Here is a 16870-nt window from a genome sequence, read left to right as displayed (position 1 = left end):
TTGACTTGTTAAAGTGTGTGCTTGCACGTTGGACATGCTAATGGTCATGTTGACTTGTTAAAGTGTGTGCTTGCACGTTGGACATGCTAATGGTCATGTTGACTTGTTAAAGTGTGTGGTGCTCATGGTCATTCATTAGTGTGGGTGACCATGAGCACAATCTAGTTTTTTAGGTGATGGATCATGCTGACTTGTTGAGGAGTACCCATTAGTTCTCGTGTCTCCTTCTATACACTTCTAAGTATTATTTGAAGTTACCCACCAATACCAATGTATAAAGTAGAATAGCATTCACCAATATACAATATGATCTCTGTGATGTAATCTTATGGGCAATTCTTTCTCATATTAAGGTGGTGAGCCAAGCCCGTGCCTTTCTTATGGTGGCTTTCTAGATTGTAATGCCTTCATGGGCTCTCTTCAAGACCATGTCTTTGTGTAATATTTTACATTGCTATACACAATTCAGATTGGATCCTTCTAGATTACCTTAGTTGTCTTTGCAATTTTGACCTTCTTTTTTCACTTAGTATAATTCACCTTTCATGGGGGGACTTCTTAATTTTCTCTTTTTAGTGTTCTTGTCATGGCATTGAACCCACTTCTCCATGGTTTAGTTCTGGCCATGAATAAGGAGAACCATGCTCTTTACCACATCTACACCTAGATAAGTATAACATGAGACAATATCCCGGTGCACATGCAATCTCCCTTGTCCATTCTTCGATAAAAGGTGGTTGTTCATCGTGGCTACGGAAGCTTGCTGGTTCGGCTTGCTTGATGTGTAGTCCCTTATATTGCCATTTTGTTTTTGTTTTTGGCTTGGTTGGAAATTCGAAAGCACACTACTCACACACACTAGATGCCACTGATTGGGAAGGGGGAGATTTGAACCCATCACATATAGGGACTCAAAAACTCTCCCCCTCCTTTATAGTGATATGAGATTGGGTTAAAGCAGCATGGGTAGACCATTTAAATTACTCGAGAATGCCATCCAAGAGAGCCTAGTCTGACGTGTCATTTTATTTGCTCTCTCTCAGGGAGGTGGCTATGGCGTCGACCGCCGCAGCGGCGAGCCAGCGTCTTTGCCAGCACTCTCTCCAGGCGTCTTGGCAGTCGTTTCCGGGTCTCACCTCCACAACCAAACAATATCAACAACAGCAACGACATCAACAGCATTACCATGGCTTGTCTGTGCGCTGCGCTAGCGAGAAGGTGGGCTTCTTCGGGCGGCTGGGGCGAGTGATCAAAGAGAAGGCCAAGAGCGACGTGGAGAGGCTCTTCTCCGGATTCTCCAAGACTCGCGAGAACCTGGCCGTTGTCGATGAGCTCCTCACCTACTGGAACCTCGCAGACTCCGAGCAAGTCCTCGACGAGCTTGAAGAGGTCTTATTCTTACCTTACAGTGCAGCAATTGCTGGGCTTCAGATGTCTGTGTGTGTTTTCTGTTTTTGCCTGCGCATTTTGGATTTTGAAGTTATCTTCAACACAATTTGATTTCTGACCGTTGCTTCAACACACTCAGATAACACCGTGACAGACAGGCCGGCATTTGATTCGTCAAAACTTTTTCAAATTTCTGCTTTACGAAAAGATGAGATTTCTGTTCTGGAGAGAAGTGTCTATGAGACGAAAAAGATGTTACATATGATCCAAGTGTAGGCTGGATTTTAGAACCCAAAAAAGAAAAATCTTATCTTTCCTGGAGAGAAGGGTCTATGAGACGAAAAACATGTTACATATGATCCAAGTGTAGGCTGGATTTTAGAACCCAAAAAAGAAAAATCTTATCTTTCCTGTGGAGAGAAGGGTCTATGAGACAAAAAAGATGTTAGGATTTTAGAACCCAAAAAAGAAAAAGACTGGGGCTTTGTATTATGTAGGTACGTTTGTGTATAATGTAATAATGAAAGAACGTGGAGCTTTGCTTGGTGCAGCACGAGGAAGATGGCCATCAACTGGCGGGTCCTCTCCCACCCAAACATCCCATGAGACCACCAGTAAAGGTGGGGGATGAGGGGAGACCAAGGGCATTTTGCCCTACATAGAGGGGTTAATTTGACCCCAACCCACTATGTGGGATAATAGACTGCCACATGGTAGCGTGAGAAGTGGAGGGAAGAATCCATTCCAACACCCCCTGGATGTGAAGCCTGAAGCCGAGCAGTAGGAGCCGAGGAGGCTTTGATACCATGTGAGAATATGTGAATGTGAAGTGGAAGCAAATAGAGATCACACAAGAGAGAGTAGATAGCCTTTTTGTACCATATAATACAAAGAAAAACCTGACACCAATCTCTCTCTCTTCTTCTCTCTCCTCTATCTTAATCATGTGTTAATCAACATCTTGTTCTTAATGAGGCTTAGGGCTGTGGATCAGTACAGCAAGGCTTCTGCACATGCAACAGAATGGTATCTATTCTATTAAAATGGGGGATGCGTATCTCTAATGTTTAAGAGAATAGTGCTTGGGTTCTAAATAATCTGATGAGTTATGAAGAGGTACTTTCTACCCTTATACTCTATATTTCTTGCTTTGTACATTATTGAAGCGTGTGCTTGGTTTGGAAGGAGTTTGTGAAGCACATCTACCTAGGATCCACCATGCACCGGCTTTTGCAAGGTCTAAAATCTATCAAACTGCTGTCCTTAATACAGAATGCCTGTTTCTTACTGTGACACAAGCAATTTGTGAATTTGCAAGACAATATTTTTTGTTTTAGACAGATTGTCGAGGTCTTACTTTGATATCCTGCAAACTCATAAAAGTTGAGCACACTTTTGTAATGTTAACTACAAAGTAAATTAAAGAGTTTTTCTCTCCAACCTTGGTTTTCCGGAGGTGTCTTAGCTATAGCTATCTGTTTCAGAGTTATCAAATGAATGCTTTTTTCTGTCTTGGATCCCATCCAATCCCTTTCAACCCTTAGAAATCATACAGTAGATTGGTTTCTTTACGTACTTGCAAAATTACCATCAACTTCAGAGCTTACAGTCTACCTGCAATGTGTAGCGTTCTTTTGATTATGGGTGTGCTATAGTGCTTTGTCATGCATGTTTGAGGATGATCTACTTTTGATCATGTAACGTGCTCTACTCACATGAATGAGGATCCTTTTTAACTTTGCTAACCTAGTTTTTTCTACCCATAGGCTTTGCTTGTTTCTGACTTTGGGCCAAAGACTGCTGTGAAGATAGTGGAGAAGTTGCGAAAGGACATTCTAGAAGGCAAGCTCAAAACAGGCTCTGAGATAAAGGTGTCTAAGATTCGCTGTTGGTCTTGAAGTTCTTTTACCAGACTGAATGTGCATGAGCTTGTGAGGCTTTTAAAGAGAAAACACACAAACAACTTTAAGGGCATACTTTGCTTTGAACTTAATACATCGAACACATGGCTCGCAGGTCTCTTTAAAGAAGACAATTGTGGCCCTTCTCACAGAGAACATAAAGAATTCAGAGTTGAATCTTGGCACGAGGTGGCTACAAATCACCATTTTTTTCACTTTATGCTGTTATGGTGTGCATGAGATCTGTCTTTATTATAATCACACCCCCTCGTCCTCTCTCCCTCTCCCTCCATCCCTTTTTTGTAGATGATCATTATGGCATCTCATACATGATGAATCCAGGGCTTTGAGGGTAGTTTTGTTGTGTTGAAAGCTGAAGGAAACTAAGACAGTCTTTGTTCATGTAATCTGAAATAATCAAGAATGAAAGTCACCATTATTCTCACACTCGTTGAAGACTTACCTTTCTACACATTTGTATGCTTCAAAATGATATTTTCCTTGGGTAAGGAATAAGAAGCAAGCCATGAGTGTTTGTAAATCTCATGGCAGGCTATGTAATTTGGTCATACAGAAGATTGCTTGATTGTATTGTTTACCATGAGAGAGAAGAAAGGCATGTGCTTCTACGACCTCTCCATTCTAGACAGCCCCATGGCGGAGATACTTGATCTAAGGAGAGGGCAACACTTCAACTGATCAGCATACATGGATCTACCTGACATACATTTTTCAGTATTTTCCAGTATTTTCTACTCAGTATCATCTCGGAGTCTTACAGTTCTGCTCTTATAACTATAGGACTATCAATTTATTGTACTTTTTAGTCTCATTTAGTTTGTTTTGATGAGACACCAACTTCAGATGTACTCTCAGTTTTGGTCTCATAGGCCATTATGGCCTCTTAGAGACGTTAATATATCATTTCATTTCATTTCATTTCTACATGATTCTGTCGCATCCATGGACTTCTATGCTTTAATGGATACAATTCGTCCTTGCTGTCAAGGACAGCTTTTGTAAAACAGGAATTCGAGAGTCCTTTCATTGTTGAGGCAGTTGCATCTGGGGATCTTTGACACATCTGAAACAAATCAATTGCACCCAGTCTACACTATGCTGTTGGGCAGATGATTTAACTTGATTACTTGTTGGGCAGCTACTGAGCAAGGGAGAGCAGGGTCACACGGTTGGCCACCGGTAGTGGATGGCGGGCAGCTTGCATCAACTGGCAGTAGGCAGCAGCGGGTGCATTAGGGGTAAGAACAGGTTGGTAGGCTGCAGTAGCAGACCAGATGGCTGACCTGCTGCAGTGACTAGTGTATACTTAGACCAATACCCCACCCCGTAATCTTACCTTATGTTTAGAGCTGCATTGGTGGCAAGGCTCCTGTTATCTTGCGAGAGATTTCTGTTTACATCTTCTTGTGCAGCAGGTTGTCATGTCAAGTGCAGATTTTTGTGAAGTGGGTTAATCATTTTATATTAGCAATGCACATAGAAGTTAAGAGATTTTTTCTTATCCCTGTTGGAATTCTAGGAGTTTGATGTAATGCCAAGTTGAAGTTTTTGATTGTATGGTTTGTGTTCTAAGTTAAAAGCCTTGGGAAAATCTCATAAAATTACAAAGGAGATGAGTCCTATAGAGCACATGTAACGGGGAGGCACATATTTGGAATCGAATTAACTGGCAAACCAGATTATGAGCACTGAATCATGACATATACATAGACACATTGTGTCCAAGATAGTGAATCTCCGAGAGGAAGAATTCATCTTTTGCCATTAATCATGAGCTTTTGTTTCGTGAGTTCGTCAAAGACCTCTTTCAAGTGTGTCTTATGCTTTTCCTCATTCTTCGAAAACACCAAAATGTCATTAAAAAAAAACACATATAAATGGTCTATGATTTCTGAAAATTCGGTTCATCATTCGGTTAAAGGTAGCTGGAGCATTCATGAGGCCGAATGGCATAACCAAACATTGAGAGACCAAAAGATGTGCGAAAGGTTGTCTTTCTTGTGTACATCTTGAGCCATCACTCTCACTTGATGGTAGCCACTCGAGATCAATGCGGCTAGAACACGACGAATCATCCAATCTGTCCAAAGATATCATCAATCCTTGGAATACGAAACCGATTTCTGAAGGTTATCTTATTAAGTGCTTTGTTTACGAACATGCATAATAAACCATCCTTCTTTTGTACAAGAAGAACGGGTGAACAAAATGGTGTAGAGCTTGGTCGCTCTAAGCCCTTCTCTAAGAGTTCACTAACCTGCTTCATAATGTCCTCTTGTTGGTAAGCACTCATACGATATGCCGGCCTATTAGGAGGTGAACTACTTGGTACCAAATCAAGATGGTGTCCTTAGGCTATGAGGGATGCATTTCATTCGGCAATGCATTTGCAAAGCAATCTCAGAGTCTATACTTAGAAAATTCTGTCTATTGCGAGTAAGAGAATCTACATGTACACTGGTATGTCCCACATTATCGCGTACAAAAACACCAAGTACGAAGAAATACTCTTTTTCATTGGTTCCAAAGATTTGCCTCATGTTTTATGGTTAGAGACAGTTATATGTGGCACTTATGTGCTAAACAGATGCTCCACCAAGGCCTTGCAGACAGGAAGATCTTGGTGGTTCATTTGTGGCTCATTTTCTATGATGAAGCTTGGAATGGTAGGAAGCCCTTTGTGGCTCATTTGTTTGTTTTTGGTTGTCTTGCTTATGCTCCTATTCCTGAGCAACAACGCAATAAGCTGGATGATAAGATGATAAAATGTACTTTTGTGGGATAGAGCTCAGAGAGCAAAGGTCATAGACTCTAGAGTCTACCATCCAGCCACAAAGCAGGTTTTGGTGAGTAGAGATGTTATCTTTGTTGGAGAACTCAGTTCAGTCCATGCTTTTATACAAAAAACAGCAAAATGTATGCTCACAGGACATCTTTGATACACTCCTACCTTCGTACAGTGCAGGGCAGCCATATGTGGATCAAATGAATGCTTAAAAAGATGTTGCAAATCAGTCCATACATGTTGCAAATCAAGTCTGAATTACATGTTTCATTTGAGATTATAGATCTGGGCTCGTTGCATTATTATTTGGACATAGAGTTTATGCAGCGTGATGATGGTATAGTGATGTTGCAGTTAAAGTACATACAAAGCTTGCTTACATGGTTTGGTCTTGAAGACTGTAAGCTTGTTGCTACACCTGTAGAGACAGGTGCTAGGCTTAGTCTCTAGGATGCAGATGCAGGCAAACCATTTGATGCATCACTTTAGCAGCTGGCTGGTGGATGCTCTATCTATCTATGTAATACGAGGCCAAACATTCAGTTTGGGGTCTCCCAGTTGAGCAGGTTTATGCACAGTCTCAAAAGTAAGCATTGATAGGCTGCCAAGTGAGTATTTAGATACTTACATGTCACTTAGTCCCTTGGCTTATTCTATAATAGTGTACGGTGATGTTGAGCTGCATGCTTTCAGCGATTTTGATTGGGTTGGATGTTATGACACGCGAGTATTCACTAGTGGCTTTGTTTTCACCTTGGTGATTTATATATATCATGACTCAATAAGAAGCAACGGATAGTGGCCACTTCGAGAAGTGAAGTTGACTACAAGGCAGCTTTTATAGCGACATTGGAGTGTATGGCGCACATGCCTTTTGGTAGATCTTGGTGTTGGACAACAATCTCCCACCTCTGTCTTCATTGACAATGATAGTGCATCTGCCATCAACCTTGTGAGGAACACAATGTTTCATGCTTGCACAAAGCACATTGAGGTGCGCTATCATTATGTTAGGGAGAGGCTTATTGGAGGAGAGATTAGCTTGGCTTATGTCTCTACACACGACAATGTGGTAGATATGTTCATGAAGGCTCTCTTGCGAGAGAAGTTTGAAGCTTTTCACAAAGCTTTGGGCTTATTGTCATTTGGAGATTGATTAGCCACATGATCCCTGTACATGTTTACATCATCACTACAGGAGGATTTGTAGCCATTTATATAGTAGTGATGTGTGGATGTAGGCTAATAATGGGCTAGGCCAACTTTTCCCTCTTTAGGAGGTTTTTTCCCGCGATAGGATGTACATACTCTTATGAATGTGTGTTAAGTGACCTTATCATGTCACTTCACTTGTACTTCACTCATTCTCATCACTTTACTTTGAGTGTTGTGCTTCTATCTATCTCTTCTTGCTTGCTACATCTATGTGTTTGTTGCTACTTTGATCTCCACTCCAACGATTGCTTCTTAGAATACTCAAGGATAGCCATATGCAAGCTCCTTTGGAAGGAAGAACTAGAGCTACAACAAGGGCTAGGTAGAGTGTAGACTTTGCTTTTTTGAATAGTGTCATGGATGTGGAAGAATGTACTTATGAGCAAGCCAAAGGCATTTTACATTGGGATTGGGGAAATGCAACGCAAGAGGAATATGCCTCTATCTTTTTTTCTTTTCCAAGAAAAGATCCTTCTATTAGTTACCAAAAATACAGCTAAATCCACTAAGGATGTGGCCCAATCTCAATCATGGGAGATAAGAAAACAATAGGGGATAGAGAGTGGCTCTTCCTCACTGGCTGGCCGCTCTTGGAGGAAGGCTATCTCATACAATGAGGGGAGGAAGAAATAGCCAAACAGGTGGGCCTATAAAGCCAAGTAACCTCGTTGTCTTTGACCCCGAGGAAAGGATCGACCCGAGGAAAGGATCGTTCCTCCAAATCCACAGAAAAGCCTCTTGGCGCTTTGCATACACTCAGAGTTTCCTCGACGCTTCTCCTACTAGCCACATAGGGTGTGTATTATGTCCGTCCATATGCTCGTGATGGACTCAGCCCTCGCTTCAGCAAGCATATGAGATGTGCCATGCTGCTATACTGCTGAATCCTGATGATCTCCCACCTCTGACAGGGGCTGGGGGCCTCCTCCCAACTGGGATTGCTGATAACAGGACTGTCATGATACTATGATGAGAGGAAAAGGGTGAGGTCCTGTCTTGTCTCCTCATATGCTAGGGCTAGTGTTGTCTAGAAAGCCGAGGCTACCGCCCCGAGGTGATGGTGCGGGCTAGTGCGTGGTCCATGGTGAAAATGTGGAGGATCCACAACCAAACCTGCTGTGCCTTGGAAGTTGGGACAATTCCAAAGGCAAGGCCGCTGTGACTCTAGAGGGTGTCCACATCTAGAATAGAGAGAGAACTGTCAAGTCAGGTGCCCATTGCCAAGCTCCCATGTACTATCTGCCAAAGAAAAGGAGTAAACTTCTGTGGCAAGAAGCTGTCCCATAGCCAATTCCAAAAACCACAGAGGAAGCGCGTGGGGATGCCCTGTGTCTGCGCAGGTGTGCTGCTGTTGCCGGCGCACTATCAACCTTTGGTATCTGAATCCTGCGGCCTAAACAGGCTGTGTACTCAAAGAAGGAGATGTCAGTGGTGTCCTTGTGGGCGAGGGGATCGTGCCGCTGCCACTCACCAGGATCCCATTGTTAGACGCATTAGTGGCTGGCCCTCCCATCATCATAATCTCCAAGAGCTCTCTGTGGCCACTTAGGCCAGAGGTCATCACTCTCACCCTCTGTAAAGTGCAGCTGCTGAGGTACTCTGCCAGGGGAGGGGGGGGGAGGGGGGGGGGGGGATGCGGGGGGTTGTGGTGCTTAGCTCAATCTGCCTTGTGGCCCTATAGAAAAAGTCGTGAGGGTGCTTTCATTTGCACCACGGACAGCCATTGGGATATCATGTCTAGTAAAAACCCCTACCCACTCACGGGGTGGTGGGTCCTGGACTAGTGCGAGCCACTGAGGAGGATGGAGTCGTCGATGTTCAGAATGAGGCTGCTCGATGGTGGGCCAGGATCTCGTGAATATGGGGCTGATGAGCTGGGGGTGGCCGGTTCTGATGGGGCGAGGGCGTCTAGCTGGCTTTGGTGCCTCCCTATCCACCCCTCTAGGCTGGGAAAAACTGGTGATGGTAAGTTGAGAGGAGGGCGGTAAGTTGAGAGGAGGGCTGTAGGGGGTGAGGATCTCTAAGTAGTGACTCTGTGTCAGCTTCTCTGTGTCGACTGAGCTCCAGTAGGAAGAGTCCAAGGCACCTCTGATCTGGGTACTCCATGATCAAGGATAAGGGTCCAAATCCCTCTCTGAATAGACAGTGAAATCTCCCTCTGATCTCATAGTAGGCTGGGTGTGGCAAACATAGTGCTCCTCCAACTCAACTCCCGTTTGACATAGTCTACATGTCCTGTCCTCTTTGGGTATCCGCTCAGCTCTTCCAATCTATCCTCAGTCTATGGGATGATACCCTAAGCTGGCCAATGGCTATCCTCATAGCATGGGACATGAAGGCATCGAGATATCTTTGTCTCTGTATGAAACCATTTGTTGTGAATCTTAGGAAATGATCGTTGTGGTATTGCATCTTGGTAGGCAATGGGCCTACCAGTGTGATCCATATGTTATGTGTGTATAGCGCCACTAGATCGTATCAAATCACCCAGTTCTTGTCCTTATGTGTAAGCCTGATGTATGGGGAATTCGGATCATACTGAAATGGAGGGAGCTGGTCCATCTGTAGCCCATGTGCTTGAAACCAGGTGAGTACTGTGTCATACCAAGATGAATGCTCTCCTCTGGTCACTATCTACTCTGATGACTGTAATTTACGTCGGGGGCGTCGAAGTGATCCATCTCCCTCACCCTCTGTATATAAGTAACTGTGTGGAACAGGGCCTCCATCAACATAGGAGCGGCAACAAACGCTGCTTGAATGATCTGGTGAGCTGCGTATCATCCGTGATAGCATCATGATCCGAGGGCGCTCTATGCGTTGCCAATCTGCCGGGGATAAATGTGGTGCTGAGAAGGGAGCTGCATACATAAGTGCTGGGGTGACTAGGGTGTCAAAAATCCAACCCTTCATCCTTGGCTCCTGAAAATGCGCATGGAAACAGTGGCTCTCCAATAATGCTAGAGCTACATATTCTCTAGTGAGTCTATCCTCTGGTGCCTAGAAGCGTTGACTAGTGAAGGTAGCTCCGAGATAGAAATATGAGTGCACCACCTCAACCCTGCTACCCTTGTAAGTGTTCTCTGTACAGCTTGCAATTGGGTAGGAGGCGTGGAATACCATAACCTTGGTTTTCCCAAGGTTGACCGAGAGCCCCCTTTGTGTGCAAAAATCTTGTAAAGTATCCATGTGCTTCTGTAGCCCCTCCTCAGAATTTGCAATGATCACAATATCATCAGCTTGTAAAAGGATGTAAACATGAATACCTCCTAAAAAAGGTCCTCCACGTTTGGTTCTGTCAATGAAGTCTGAGACCTCATCTATGTAAAGTCCAAAGAGGGTCGAAGATAGTGGGCATCCTTGTTTCACTCTGATGGTTCTAGAGACCTCCTCAGATATCCTCCTGGGCATCTCACCCTGCCAATAACTGATTCATATAAGGCAATGATAGCCCAGATCATGTCAGGCGGGACCTTGAGATGCTGCAAGTGCTGTAGAAGACAGGCCGAGGCAATGTTTCAAAAGCTTTGCAGCAGTCGACAAAGCAACAGTATAGTCGGTGGCCATCTGCCTTGGCCAGCTCAATGGTAGCCCGAAGTGTGAATATGCGATCCAACGTGGAGAAGGTCCTCCTGAATGCTGCTTGCCCTGGTGCCCCATATCCCTCTTTGTGCTAGTATGTTGAGCTTAGACTCAAGTATAGATCCATAGAGCTTTGCCAAGATATAACCAATCATGATGGTCCTATAGTTATTAGGTCCATGGGGTCTCTCACCTTGTGGAGAGGCGCAATAATGTGTGATGACCAGGTGGGGAGAAAGCCCTCTGAGAGGGCCCTATTAAACGTATGGGCTAGGAGGGGTGCTAGGGTGTCGCTTGCATAAGAGAGGTGCTGAGCCATAAGCCCCTCGTGGTCCTATGATTGGGTCTGTTCAGCTTCACACTTATGGATTGGGCCGGTAGCTACCTCATGCAAAAGACGTACACGTGTGATAGGGCATTTGTCGTCATACCAACAATTCTGAGGCATGGTACCTCTGCGGGTTTTGGCGGTGGACCAGTGGGGGTGTGGAAAACTATTGATGGCGGATGTGTGGATGATTGTTGTGAGCTGTGAGGTGAGGGTGATGAGGGGTGGAGATGGGTCTACATCCAAGAGACGACAATAGAGCTGATCTGCATAGATAAGATCACAATCATTGGTGAAATGGATCTGGGTGTATTGTGAGATGGGTGGTGCTTATGTTGGGGTAGGTGGTGTACAGATGAGGGTGAAGGCGAGGTAGCTGTGGTCAGCACCAAGCAGGCATGGTGGGATGGTAAAGTTAGGTATCAACGAGTCTAGTTCGAGTGATCCCATAAGATAATCGACTGTGCTGGTGGGCCCCCTTGTGTATGGAAAACTAATAAGCCCTCTTGATGCAAGCCACTGTTCCATCTCATTATAGATAGCTAGGCTGTGGTGTGAGCCAAGTTGTTGGAGGCATCTCCCGTAAAAAGTCATGGCTCCATCGTCTTGTGAGATCCGCTGTAGCTTTGTTCCATCCTGGTCTATCACCTGCAACTTAATAGCGTCCTCAAAATCATACATCTGCTCACTCTTGGTCCTAGGATTGAAGTCCCCAAGTAAGAGGACCTTGCCGAGTCCCAAGAAGCGAGTGATATCCTCGGAGAGAGCTGTGTATGGATACTCCCTCCGCTCCTGTGGGGCATATTGTGAAGAATCCGAGACAAAATAGCATATCGCCACATAGATGCATCTCGAGGCTGTAATCTGTATAACCGAACCCATGTGTAGCAGGCCTCCTCATCCCTCTGACCATGGGCTGTAAATGTGTTTTGAATAAAACAGCTACTCCTCTTGATCCCCTCACCCCTCTTGCTGTCGGGTCTCCCCCTGGTAAAGCTGACTCCCATTGGTATCTTGACACACGTGGTAGTCCCCTCTCCTGGCTCTGGTGCGTCTCTGTGTAGAAGATGATGTCCCGTCCTGTGAAGGTCTCCCTAAATCCCCCAATGTCTAACCATAAAGTCCTGTTGTAGTTTCAGACTGCCATCCTCAGAGTTGTGGTCCTGTAGACCCCGTGTCCCTATTTGGGACGTCTATCTGTGATGGTGATCTTGCCATCTCTATAAAGTCGTCCTTGAATTTGAGTACTAGTGGGTGGGCATGTATGGTGTCGTTACCTGCTCTCCATGCATCCATATATGGTGTGCCTTCTATACCCATTTTCTGACATACTATAGTGGCGTTTACCTTTGCAGATTCCCCTTCTTGCAGCCCAACCACCCGCACATGTCTCTTGGTGACCTCTGTCTGCTCCTTCTCAACTTCTTTCTTCACGATTGCCGCCCACCCTCGTTCAATCTCCCTTTTGGTCTCCACAATGTCCTCCTGAAGCTTCACCTTGAGGTCTGCAATTTCAGAGAGGATGGAGGGACTGATTTCTCCTTCTTCCTTCTTGCAGTCCTGTATTTCTTCATTCAGCCTAGCAATCTCTTTCTCCATTCCATCTACCTGTCTAGCATGTTGTTCTTTGAACTTGGCCATCTCCTCTTGTATTTCTGCCATCTTCTGTTCGTGGTGATCTTTCTAGATAGTCAAAATTTCTCTCAGCAGCCATAGGTAGTCTTTGGTAAGCACACTGTGTCCATTTGGTTATGTACTTGCCTTGACCTTGCATCAATCTTGTTGAGCACTTTTTTCAATTCCCCTTGCAATCCATCCCACTTGCTCGATCTGGTCATTTTTGGCTTGGGCTACTTCTGTCACGTGCACACCAGTCAGGTGTACAGTGACATGGCTTCATTCTAGCATCATTAGCATCACAGATTCATCAGGTATTTTTACCAGCATTTAATCAGCATTTTACAGGCATTTTTAGGCATTTTATGAGGCAGCCGACTGGTATTTTATGAGTATTTTATGGGGATATGAGCTGGCCGACTGCATTAGTGCTGGCCGACCAGCCCTCTCAGACACATATATATAGGCGCCTCTCCATTCAGTAGTTCATCAGCCACTCAGCCATCAGGAGGCTCATCAGAGTGAAGCGCATCATCCTTTGGATCATCTGGCGTTTCAGCATATCAGCCTCAGCAGCATATTCAGCAAACGCAGCCTCCTCTGGAGCATCATGCGTTTCAGTCCACCATCAGCATCAGATAAGTTAACGCATCACTTTCAGTAGCATCTTCAGTTAACGCATCTTCATCAGCAGTCGTCCTCAGCAAACGCAGCCCCATTCAGTTCAGTCCAGCCCATCAGTGCTGCGTTTCATCATCAGGACAGCATTCAGCACCATAATCAGCAGTTCATCCCGCATTTCCAGCATATAGTCAGCATATTCAGCAGCACAGATCCAGTTGGATCTCATTGTAACCGCATTCATTCATTTAATATAGCTGCACTGCATTGACACAGACTTGTCTATCTCTTGTATATCTGTTTGTCTCTTAAATATCATTAAGTGCAGTTAAGCCAGACTAAGGTTGTGATTACTACGGTCGAAGCCTCTACATGTCACATTGGTATCAGAGCGTCACAGGGTAGCCAGCCTTAGAGCATGTTCAGTTCATCAGTCATTCAGTCAGTCATCATTTTTATCGCTTCCGCACAGTTAAACCCAGTTCTGAAAATTTTGCAAGCCACCCTTAGGGATTTTCCCTTAGGTCTGCATTAGTAACCCATCCATCTGCATTCTTGCACAGCATATAGGGTTGCACATGGTTTGCATAGCAGTCATCCTAGCAGTCATCTTAGCAGTCAGTCCTGCATACATGTTGCCCATGAACTCTCAGGGAAGAATGACATCCATCATCAAAGGAGCACATAAGTTTTGGCTTCAACTGGCAGCAGGGAGTTTCTCTTCCACAGAAGACGGAAGTTTGCTCCAACATTCGCCTCAGGAGGTTCAGAGCTTCAGGTACGACGGAGATGGTAGGTGAAAGGTTTCCAGGAACAGGTCAGGGGTGACTCAGGTAGTTGCCATTCAGTTCCCGCAGTACATAGAGTTTTGGCTCAAGGATTTCACTCCTGCAGACGGCCTCAGTCCCAGCAGAAGACAGAAGGGGGCAGTGGTTCGGAGGAGAAGGATCGCAGAAGAGTCGAAGGTTGCCAGGTTTATCACCCAGCAACAGTTTAGCAGCGGGGAATGTCACGTGCACACCAGTCAGGTGTACAGTGACATGGCTTCATTCTAGCATCGTTAGCATCACAGATTCATCAGGTATTTTTACCAGCATTTAATCAGCATTTTACAGGCATTTTTAGGCATTTTATGAGGCAGCCGACTGGTATTTTATGAGTATTTTATGGGGATATGAGCTGGCCGACTGCATTAGTGCTGGCCGACCAGCCCTCTCAGACACATATATATAGGCGCCTCTCCATTCAGTAGTTCATCAGCCACTCAGCCATCAGGAGGCTCATCAGAGTGAAGCGCATCATCCTTTGGATCATCTGGCGTTTCAGCATATCAGCCTCAGCAGCATATTCAGCAAACGCAGCCTCCTCTGGAGCATCATGCGTTTCAGTCCACCATCAGCATCAGATAAGTTAACGCATCACTTTCAGTAGCATCTTCAGTTAACGCATCTTCATCAGCAGTCGTCCTCAGCAAACGCAGCCCCATTCAGTTCAGTCCAGCCCATCAGTGCTGCGTTTCATCATCAGGACAGTATTCAGCACCATAATCAGCAGTTCATCCCGCATTTCCAGCATATAGTCAGCATATTCAGCAGCACAGATCCAGTTGGATCTCATTGTAACCGCATTCATTCATTTAATATAGCTGCACTGCATTGACACAGACTTGTCTATCTCTTGTATATCTGTTTGTCTCTTAAATATCATTAAGTGCAGTTAAGCCAGACTAAGGTTGTGATTACTACGGTCGAAGCCTCTACATGTCACAACTTCTTGCTAGGCTCAAGGACTCAGAGCTAGCAGATGATACCCTGATGTTTGTGGAGGCCTCACATGCATGTCTTTGTGTCTTCTGGACAGCCTTGGAGGTTTTTTGTGTGGCGGCTCATGAGTTGGCATGATTTGTTAGCACGAGTTGTTTGGACTTGTGATGGGTATAATGAGATGATGGAACTTGTTTCCACTAAGTGGACTAGTGTTTGCCGACAACCAATGCAAGATGCCATTTGGTATGACTACTAAGTTGTGCTATGGATTTGTGCTAGGGTTGTTCCAGTAGAACTTGTCCACTTTGTGGAGTTGAGTTTTAGTGAACCTTTCAACTCTTGGACGAGAGTTAGATTGGTTGTACGCAGTTGGATCTTTGTAGTAGGATCTACAAGAGGAGTTTGTACTGGCTTAGGTAACGAGTTAAGAGACTTGAGCAGATGCTATGAGTGATTCGCTTACAATGGTGTCTCCTTATGGATTCACGAGGATGTGAATCTAATAGAAGGGGAGATAATGTTATGTCCTGACATGCCTAGGGTTAGGTTAAGGGTTAACCCGAGGCCAGGGGTGTGTATTAACCTCGGTTAGGGTTAGGGCTTAGCAAGGTGTGGGGACGTAAAGGCTTCACACGTAGGCTAAGGGCGCTAGGACAATGAGGTCTAGATTGGCCATGAGTTAATCTATAATACCAAGAGGCTAGTTATAGCTAAAGCTTATAAATAAATCAAGAAAGCTTATAAATAAAGCAAGGGTCAATAATAGTAGGGTTATTGCTATATAAGTGACCTTGGGGGCACTTATGAGTTATGAGACGTATCCAGCTGCTGTAGATAAGAGAGTTGCGAGGGGCGTTCAGGACCTCAGGGCCATGGAGCTGCGAGCGGGTGGCTCAGCTTGGTGGTATGGGATGCTAGATTGGGGTCATTTGGGTTTAGCGGGCTTGTGGCAATCAAACCTCAGGCCCAGGGTGGTTCGAGGCACCGAAACTACGGTGGGTGGTGAGTTGCTAGCCACAATCCATTGCTGTCATGTGATGCGTACAAGTCCGGTCTACGAGACCTTTGGTAGGTTTCTCAGGTATTTGGGTCTAATCCTAGCCCTCAGTGGTTCTATGTGATACTCCTTGGTTAGGCCTATGAAGACCTTACATTCTGAAACTGCTCTCTTGTGGTTTGCTCTTTGCAAAGGATAAACGGCTGTGATGGCTTATGGCTGATTCTGTTTTTTCAGCCGTCCAGCTGTTATTATGATAATTGGAGTAAATGGTGGAGGCAAAACAACAACACTTGGTAAGAAATACCAGATGTCTGGGAGAACTGTGAGGTGTTTGTGTTTATCTGTTATTTAAAAGTTTTGAAGACATTCAATCTTTTTATATTCTGCGGTGTGTTTTTGGTTTTTGGTTTTGTAGGGAAACTGGCACACAGATTCAAAAAAGAGGGAACCAAGGTAATCAAGTTCAGCATATGCTTTACACTCCTTAAATTATGAATCTTGGAGCTTTTGGAAGTATGCATGCACCTGAAAAGCGATGACTACTGTTTGAATTATGTCTTGTGACCAACTAGATTTGAAACATGGGCTTGTGGCCAACTAGATTCGAAATTTGTCAAGCATCAAGTGTTGTTGATAGAGGGTGTA

At 44.7% G+C, this 16870-nt stretch overlaps 1 protein-coding gene across 2 annotated transcripts in view; it reads left to right on the top strand.

Annotated features, from left to right (window-relative positions):
• The first annotated feature begins 972 nt into the window (after nucleotides 1-972).
• CPFTSY (signal recognition particle receptor protein, chloroplast (FTSY)) overlaps nucleotides 973-16870 on the top strand; it is a 64485-nt gene continuing 48587 nt past the window's right edge. The window contains exons 1-5 of one of the 2 annotated variants that reach the window (XM_086782233.1): nucleotides 973-1389; nucleotides 3156-3260; nucleotides 3406-3479; nucleotides 16460-16518; nucleotides 16641-16678. In XM_086782233.1, the coding sequence (XP_086638359.1) occupies nucleotides 1054-1389; nucleotides 3156-3260; nucleotides 3406-3479; nucleotides 16460-16518; nucleotides 16641-16678 (612 nt within the window). In that variant the 5' untranslated portion in view covers nucleotides 973-1053. The remainder of the gene's footprint in view (nucleotides 1390-3155; nucleotides 3261-3405; nucleotides 3480-16459; nucleotides 16519-16640; nucleotides 16679-16870) is intronic. The other variant, XM_086782232.1, reaches the window with a different exon arrangement.

This window comes from Cibotium barometz, chromosome 44, assembly GCF_041138505.1.
Source record: "Cibotium barometz isolate CiBa-2024 chromosome 44, ASM4113850v1, whole genome shotgun sequence".
NCBI lineage: Eukaryota > Viridiplantae > Streptophyta > Polypodiopsida > Cyatheales > Cibotiaceae > Cibotium > Cibotium barometz.
Note: the sequence above shows the minus strand (reverse complement) of the source record. Positions and strands in the feature narration are given on the sequence as shown.